Here is an 8,609-nt window from a genome sequence, read left to right as displayed (position 1 = left end):
CAGGGCTCTATGTCTCCTTCCCGCTCGTCTTTGGGGGGTTAGAGGTGCTGAGGCCAGCATAAAGCCTGGGTTGGGATGTGAAGGAGTCTATAGGTGGGGCTCAGGTCCCAGAGAGCCCGCCAATGCCCAGTCCTCCCAGAAGCCTGGACAACCCGTTAATCAGGACCACCCACCTGAGAGATGCCTCCAGAGAGGTGGCAGAGTAGATTTCTGTTCCACCTGATGGCTCCCATGAGATGGGGAGAAGCTGGGCGTCTGGGGAGGGGGCACCACAATCCACCAGGATTCTTGGCCAGGCCCCCAGCTGGCATGCACTGAGGGGGCTCCCCAGCGTTCCCTAGGAAGGCATCTGGCCCCAGTACTCAATGCCATTCAAAGTTCAAGAACTTGTTCTTGCTGTAGGGAAAAAATTGCCCTATTCCTAATTAGTTGCTAACACTTCCTGCAAGGCTGGTCACCAAGCTGACTTCAGTTTCCTCATCTGTCTAATGGGAGAATGGATTAGGTGGTTGCTAAAGTCTCTTCAGTTTCTCATCCTAGGGGCACCAGACACCAACGCCTTTGTCAGGCTTGGCATTAATTAAGAATCAAATCATTGGCTGCGGCTTTCCTGCCACATAAATTCCCATCATGAGGGGGTGATGGAGTCACAATCCCAAGGCCCTTGGAGCACCCCAGCCCCACCTCACTCCCAGCCTCTCTCCTGGAATCAGAAAGGCTGCCCAGGCCAGTGGGCAACCGCAGCAGGTCATCTGCAGCACCCAGGGAGCTTTTTAAAATGCAGTTTCAGAAATCACAGTTGCCTGGGTGGAATTGGGTGGTGACGCCGGGAACCAGAACCAGGTCTACCAGATGGCTGTGGCACGCGGCCGGGTGGCAAAGCCATCTCAGACGAAGACGTAGCTCTTTTCTCTTTAAACCAAATTTGTAGGGAATCATTCCACACCCTTTGTAGGATCTTTCTTGCATAACCTAAATCCCTGTGCTACAGAGGGTCAACTTCTGCATGAGAAGGAAGCCTGCCCTGAGCCCTGGGTCCTCTGCTCCCCACTGAAAACCAAGACGGCCTGAAAACCCATGAGAAGCTCGGTGAAGCAGTGCCTTTAGTCTCCCACCTACCACGGCGGCCTCTGGGGAGTGGGAGAGCAAGCCCTGCAGAGCCCACGCCTGGTCAGGAAGGGCTCTGGGGCCACCAGGCACAGAAAGGAGCAGAAGTCCATCTGTCTGGCAGTCATAGTCTTTCCTAGCATTTTACATGTTCAGGCCAGTGGCATGCTAGCTTCCAGTTTTAGAGAAAAACTGCAGGGAAGAATCCTGTCCGGTCCAGAAATCACCCAGGTACCTGGAACGTGGGCTCCGATTCCTCTATACCTTGGCTTTCCTGTTTGTAAAATGAGAGTTCCCCCCAATAGAGCCTTGTATGTTGTAAAAATTTATTCGAGAAAAAAAAAAAAAGCATATGCATGCTCTGTGATTCAGCCCAGTCCATTGCATCAACTACTAACTGAGCACCAACAGAGTGCCCGGCACGGGGCTCCACCACCCTCTCAGCCATCAGGGATTTCAAACCCGGGCACCACACCAGACAGAGCACGGCCATTGCTCCAGCAGAGGCACAAATGAGGAAGAGATTCTGATAGGGAGGTCAGGGAAGGCCGACCAGAGGTGGAGGCAAGAACACGCGTGCAGAGCGGCCCTCTCTTCAGCCTCCTGCAGCTGGAGGACTCACACCCCGGCACTGTCAGGGCTGCCTACGCCCCGCCCTGCCCTCTTCCCAGCAGGCTCCCACCCTAGGCTCTCAAGCCAGCCACAGGGACTTGCATCCCCCAGAAAGCAATGCCACTTAGCCTCTTACCCCATCCTTGCACTTACCCCCATCTTATGCCACTCACCCCATCCCCGCATGCGGAAGGGAAGGAAGCGGCTGTGCTCTCCTGTGGAGCTTGGACATGTGCACATAAAGGGGCGGGCGCCGCTCCGGACAGTGGCCTCTGAGTCCAGCCTCCTCTTCCCCAGGGGAGCAGTTGTAGCAACAGTGACTTCCAGTTGCCTTGGGAGCCTCCAGGGGCCCTCAGACACTCACCTTTTCCTAGATGCTAGACTTGCGGGGAGCAGATGGACGCTCCAGCGATGAGTAGGGGCTTCTAGAGCTAATTCTCTGTCTTTTTCTCTCATGCGCGCGCGCGCGCACACACGCACGCACACACACACACACACACACACACACACACACACACACCCTGGCTGATTTTACAGTCAATCTTTCAAAGTGCAATTTGTCTAGGAAAAGCCAATGTGAGGCCCGTGTGCGCCCCGACCAATGGCGGCGCGGCTCCGGCGGCTCAGCCAGTCTCCGGCCTGTATTCTAATGGGCCGTATCTTTATCAGGGAAATGTTCCTTCTCTGAACTTAAAACTTCTCATGGAGGGTCCTCCGACTCAGAGGCAGAAAGGGGGTCTGAGCTGAGGCTTAAGGGGCCACCCTGTCCGGCCAGGGCAAGGAGAGAGGCCAGGAGCCCTGGGGAGGCCTCCCACCTGCCCCGAGCACCTGACTTCCGAGCAGCTGATCGGGTGCCGGTGCCTGGGCCAGGGCTTGGCCGATGCCTTAGGTGGGAGGCAGTCAGGAGCTCGGAGATGGTCCTGACCCTCCAGGCCTGCCATGAGATTTGGGGCTAGAGCGTGGGCTCTTGGGTTTTAGGGGCCTGGAGAAGCCTTCCCTGTCCTGACTGGGAGATCATGGAGTCCAACCTGCAGGGGACGTTCCTGCTGAACAACACGCCGCTGTCTCAGTTTCCGGAGATGAAGGCCCCGGTGTGCCAGTACTCGGTGCAGAACTCCTTCTACAAGCTCAGCCCCCCGGGGCTGGGCCCCCAGCTGGCTGCCGGGACCCCCCACGGGATCACGGACATCCTGAGCAGGCCCGTGGCTGCGCCGAACAGCAGCCTCCTCTCCGGCTACCCCCACGTGGCAGGCTTCGGGGGTCTCAGCTCTCAGGGGGTCTACTACAGCCCCCAGGTAGGGAATTTTTCCAAGGCTGGGAACGAATACCCCACCCGAACCCGGAACTGCTGGGCGGACATGGGCCAGGACTGGCGCGGCGGGCGGCAGTGCAGCAACAGTGAGTACGGGGCCTCCCCAGCCACCTCCCGGCACCCGGCAGGCCCCGGGGGGGCAGAGGACGAGGAGGGGCCTCCTCCCGGGCACCCCGCACCACTGCCCTCTTCCCCAGTCGCCATTAACCCTGGACTCATAGCCTCAGCTCATTGCAGGCTAAGTTCCACCCTCTCCTCCTTCCCATCCAGCAGTGCTTGGACACAGGTGTCTGAGCCACCCCCCTCACCTGCCAGCCACCTCAGCTGCCCTCCTAGGGCCCCCCCCCCAGGCAGTTCCAGATGTAGAGAAGGCCCCACAGCCCACACCTGCCCTGCACGGGGTCCAGCAGGCAGCCCAGCTCGCTTCTGCAGCCCAGGGCCCGTAAAACCACTTCTTCACCCAAAGCAGACAAATGCTACCCCCATGAGGAAAATGTCCCAGTTCACCTTCCCAGAGAGCCCTGGCATCACTCAAGGGTGCAGAATGCACCCTGACCCCATCCGGGTCCAGCCTTTGAGCCAGGGGCCGTTGCCCACCACATCCTAGGGTTTCTAGCAACAGCAGCCACACCAAGTAGCCTGTCTCCGGGAGTTGCTGCTGAGTCCAGCTGAACTTGGCCCTGGCTGTGGGGAAGCGGGGGGCCTCTTCTCAGCCCACCCATCCCTCAGCCAAGGTTTTCAGAGGGTGGGCCCGTGATGCCAGTCAGGGTTACTGGAGGAGGTGGCAGGGCTGTCCAGGCAGGTGAGGCTCTGCTGGGACGCAGGGAGGTGAGAGTTTTTGGAACCTTCTCTGTGCCACCGAAGCCCTGCCCACGTCAGGCAGGGGCCTCCACTTCTGTCTCATCTCTGGGCTCTCCTATGCCAATAGGGGCTTGGGGCCAACCTAGGGAACCCCAAAAGCACACCTGTCCCCCCATTTGCTACTCTGCCTTGCCGGTCACACTGCCTGACAGCCACCCCTCCATGGGCTGCCACCCATCGCTGTGCCCCTGGAGGTGAAGGCCTCCTCTCTCAGATCCTGTTTTAGGCTTGGCTTCAGGGGTGCTTTAAGCCTCAGCTGACTCTCTCTTCCCTCCATCTTCCCCTCCCCTCTCCACATCCCACACACCACCTCTTCAGTCCTGAATGCAGGTACACACACGGGGACATAGCCAAGAAAGTCAGTGGCTAATGAAGGCAAAGGCAGAGGGACTTGAACATGGTCTCTCAGGAGGGCTCTTCCTCTCTCTGTGCCTCAGTTTCCTCACCTGTAACTTGAGCTGTCAGACTGCACAGAACGAGGCCGGACACGTGGGAATTCTGACTCCCCTGAGCCCGCTGCCCACAGCTCCTTCCCGAGCCTGCTGCCCTGGCCAGGCTGGGGGTCAGGGTCTCTGGCCTCTGTGCCAGGTTCTCCAGGGTGGTTGAAGTCACATAACTTCCAGGCCTGGTGACATGGGGAAGTGGCAGCTTGGGGCGTGAGGTTTGCCCCTCCCTGGTTTCCTGGAGACCTGGGAAGTTGGGTCTCAAGAGCAAGGAAGTTGGCGGAAGCCGGAGGTGGAGGGAATTCACAGGCCCCGGTCCCTAATTATAGGAGGAGGGTGACCTGAAGGGACATCCCTGGGACAGAGAGGGAACTCCTGTTGCCCCTCAGGGGAAGGCAACATCAGTGAGTATTGAGAACTTTAGACAGAGAGGCATGAGGCTCTGCTGCCCCTAAGTCCCATTACCCTAGGGCAGCTGCCCTTTTGGAGCCCTGCCCACCCAGGCAGAGCAGAGGTCACAGTCGCTGTTCTCCAATATCAAGAATGCTGCTCAGGGGGAAGGAATCTTGGCGTCCTGGAAACCTCTGCAGGAGGGAGAGGGACAAGCATGGTGGTTGCCCTGCCAGACGTGCCTAGCCGCAGGGTCCCCACTTATTCTACTAACCCCACAATTCCTTCCTCCTGCCAGCCCCAGACCCCCTGAGTGACAGCATACACAAGAAGAAGCACACCCGGCCCACCTTCACGGGGCACCAGATCTTTGCCCTGGAGAAAACCTTTGAGCAGACCAAGTACTTGGCTGGCCCCGAGAGGGCGCGGCTGGCATACTCACTGGGCATGACCGAGTCGCAGGTCAAGGTAAGTCTGTGTGGGAGATGGCGCCTGCCCTGCAGGGAGGAGCCTGCCGGACAGGACGCCACTGCGCTGGAGAGAGGTGGCCACACAACGCAGCCCCCCAGAGGGCAGCTGTCCTGGTGTCTGGGCACTGCCTGCCTTCCTAACCCTGGAGTCTGTGGTAATTAAACATAGCCAGGAAAAGGCCATCATCCACTGAGCCCCATTCTCAGAGCCTTATGTGCGGCACCTAATTTCATCCTCTCAGCAACCCGGGGGGTCGGCATTATTACCCATTTCGCAGATGAGGATCAGTGTCTCCCGGCTGGGAGAGCTGGCAGAGCTGGGGTTCAACCCCAGATGTGGGGGACTCCAACCTCAGGCTTTCCCTCTCCCCCCGTATTTGGCCAAAAATTCCAAGCACTGTCGGCAGCCTCTGGCCCAGATTCATGCTTGATGCTCCAGTCAGCAAAAGGAGCTGACCTCAGTTTACCAATCTTTAAGATGAAGACAACGCCTCCTTCTACTAAGCAGGATCAGATGGGCTCTCAGGGGCCTGGAGCCTTGTCGCCCACGCCAGGGCTAGGGAGGGTGAGCCCAGGCTCTCCCACTCCACACGCAGGGGCCCCAAATGCCCCCTAAATAGACCTGGGGAAACTGGTTTCTACCGCCTCAGAGTCTGGGGGCAACTTTCTCCACTCTGATGCTGACTCAGTGACTCGGCGACGGGCCTAAGGATGCAGCAGGGGCAGCTGGCACCTGGGTCTGGTCTTTGCTCGGGGCCCTGGGGCCTCCCGGAGCTCCAACCCGCTGCACCCTCCTCATCAGCCGCTCAACTGCCCTGGGGCGAGAGCTAGGGGGAAGAAGCAGACTCTCCTGCAGAAAGCAGACTTTCTGCTTCTGGGGTGCGTTCCTGCACTCTTCAACTATCCCAAGCAATGGACCTACGTTACTTTTCTAATTAGGGGAACAATTATTTATGAAGTAGGGTGAGGGTCTATGAAGCCCAGAGTAGGGACTGCTCATAAGCACCTTCCAATGAGCACCGGGGCTAAGCCTTCCACCCGCGCACTCCGCATCTTCCACCGAGTTCCCAGGTGGAGGAGGAGGAAGAGGAAGCAGAGGAGGAGGCAAACGGTGGTGGGGCGGGGTGGGGGTGGGGGCGGAGGGGAGGGCTGCTGCGCTCACGTTTTTAAATTTTATTGTCCTTCCCCAACAGAAACATGAATGTGACAGTCACTCCGTTGTTGAGCCATTTGTTTAGCTGTAAAAGCAGGATGGCTGTTCTCGCGTCCCGTGCGCGCTGTGCCCCTGTGCCCTTCACAGTCTTTCTCATCGCAGGTGTGGTTCCAGAACCGCAGGACCAAGTGGCGGAAGAAGAGCGCCCTGGAGCCCTCGTCCTCCACGCCCCGGGCCCCGGGCAGCGCGGGCGCCGGCGCAGGCGGGGACCGCGCACCTTCGGAGAACGAGGACGACGAGTACAACAAGCCGCTGGACCCCGACTCGGACGACGAGAAGATCCGCCTGCTGCTGCGCAAGCACCGCGCCGCCTTCTCGGTGCTCAGCCTGGGAGCGCACAGCGTCTGACGCCCGCGGTCCAGGCCCAGGATCCTGGCTGCAGCCCGCGGAGGGACGCCGAGGACCCTACCTTCCCCTCCCCTTCCCCAGGCTGCTGGGGGCGCAGGGACTGAGTCTTCCGATGAGGGGCGCGTGGAGGAGGTGGAGGAGGAGCAGCAGGTGCAGGGGAGGAGGAGGGGAGGCGGGGGAGGAGGAGGAAAAGGAGGGAAAGGGGACAGGCATCCTAGCTAAGGGAGGAGGAGGCCAGGGGGGAGGCACAGCTCTCCTGAGACCTGGAAGCCGCTGCCCCTTGCACCTCCGCGGGCCTCGCCTGCCGGTTCTGCAGATTCACAAGTGGACAGAGGACTAAAATGACCAGGCTCTGCAGCCAGGAAACTGGCTGTGGGGTCCCAGACATGCCACTGTGATCCAGCTGTTGGGGGGGAGGGGAGTGGGCAGGACTTCCCAGGGAGGGAGGCAGCTGGCTGGGGAGTCAGAAGACCAGAGTCTTGGGCCCCAAGCCAGCTGCTGGCTGCAGAAGAAAAGACAGGTGAGTAGCCAGGTGCACTCCTCAGACCTGTGCACAGGAAGGGTCCCACTGGAGGGGCCAGAGCTGAGCACCTAACCCAGGCTGCAGGAAATCTGCCTCCAGGAGGGGAAATGGGACATCCCAGTGAAGAATAAACGCCCCTGACACTCCAGGATGACCGCCCCTGAGCTGAGGAAATCCCTCGGCCTCCTTTCTCCGATTTACCCTCAGGGTCAATACCTCCGAGACCGCTCTGCCCTCCTCATCCTGACAGCCAGGAAAAGGGGAGGGTTCAGGGAGAGGGGAGGTGGGGACGGTGTGCCCAAGGGCCACCCACCTGGGCATCATTTGGTGCTGATATAAGGACAGGCCAACCCAGAGAGAAGAAGCATCCCACCTGGGAAGGAAAGGAAGGGCTGGGAAAGACCCCAGAACGGCACCCCTCCAACAAGGCAGGAAGGGAGAAGGAGGGCCCCTCGGGCTGGGTGGAGGATGCCCGGGAGGGGCTGAACTACGGCCTGCTGGGAATCACGGCCCTTCCTTTCCTCAGATAGCCTTGCGGCCTGGCACTGGAGCTGGTGCTGACAGGGACGCTGGCCAACAGGGTGGTATTTTTCACCCGGGTGATCTGAGCTGCTGGCAGGTAGTGGGTGGGCTGGGGGAGGCGGGTGAGGGCTGGTCGTAGAGGGATGCAGCCCAGAAGGGACCAAGCACTTGCTCATCCCCACTGGCTTTCAAAAAAATAAACAGTAAAAATAAAAGTCCCATGAACCTTACGGCTCCTGTGCTTCTGTGAAAGGGACGAACGGCAGGAAACTGGCTGTGAGGTCCCAGACTTGCCAGCTGTGGGGCCTTCCCTGAGGGCTGTTGCCTAGTCTCCTGGGGACATTCGTGCTCTGACAGCTTGCACAATACAAGTTATTTGAAACCTCACTGGTAGATGCCAGACACTGTCCCCAGGTGCTGAGAAACCCAAGGTGAATTTTATGAGGTCCCTGATCTCCAGGAATTTATAGCCTAGTGGGGAAGATGATCTGTGTGAAGAATCGGGTATCATAAGAAAAATAAGAAGGGAGAGACTAGAAGAGCTAACTTTAACAGAACACCTGCTAAGTTCTCCCCTGTAGAATGTCTGGATTATCACTGACCCCACAAGAAAACTAGGCAGTAGGTATCATCTTCAATGCATGGAGGAGAAAACCAAAGCTCAGAAAGTTCCAAAACCAAGTCACAGAAGTGGAAAGAGGCAGCCTCAGAGTAGATCCCAAGACCCTTTCAGCCACTTCCTTGGGTTGTGAAGGGCACAACCTTCAAAGCCTTTTCTGTCAAATGAGAGGCTAGAACCAAAAGTAGT

General features: G+C 58.8%; 1 protein-coding gene across 1 annotated transcript; it reads left to right on the top strand.

The window, feature by feature from the left end:
- The first annotated feature begins 2,410 nt into the window (after positions 1-2,410).
- NKX6-3 (NK6 homeobox 3) lies at positions 2,411-8,031 on the top strand. The gene is made up of 3 exons (XM_054499716.2): positions 2,411-3,117; positions 5,024-5,193; positions 6,511-8,031. The coding sequence occupies exons 1-3, from the start codon at positions 2,736-2,738 to the stop codon at positions 6,754-6,756; spliced, it is 798 nt and encodes a 265-aa protein (XP_054355691.2). The 5' UTR covers positions 2,411-2,735; the 3' UTR covers positions 6,757-8,031.
- Positions 8,032-8,609: the final 578 nt, after the last annotated feature.

The sequence above is a fragment of the Pongo pygmaeus genome, chromosome 7 (genome assembly GCF_028885625.2).
Source record: "Pongo pygmaeus isolate AG05252 chromosome 7, NHGRI_mPonPyg2-v2.0_pri, whole genome shotgun sequence".
In the NCBI taxonomy this organism is placed as follows: domain Eukaryota; kingdom Metazoa; phylum Chordata; class Mammalia; order Primates; family Hominidae; genus Pongo; species Pongo pygmaeus.
The sequence above is the reverse complement of the archived record's forward strand: the minus strand, read 5'-3'. Positions and strand labels throughout refer to the sequence as shown.

Bases quoted from the DNA above. Each gene is read 5' to 3' on its own strand.
- NKX6-3 (XM_054499716.2), top strand. From the start codon at position 2,736: ATGGAGTCCAACCTGCAGGGGACGTTCCTGCTGAACAACACGCCGCTG. The intron at 3,118-5,023 runs GTGAGTACGGGG...TCCTCCTGCCAG, and splicing joins CGGGCGGCAGTGCAGCAACA to CCCCAGACCCCCTGAGTGAC. The intron at 5,194-6,510 runs GTAAGTCTGTGT...TTCTCATCGCAG, and splicing joins TGACCGAGTCGCAGGTCAAG to GTGTGGTTCCAGAACCGCAG.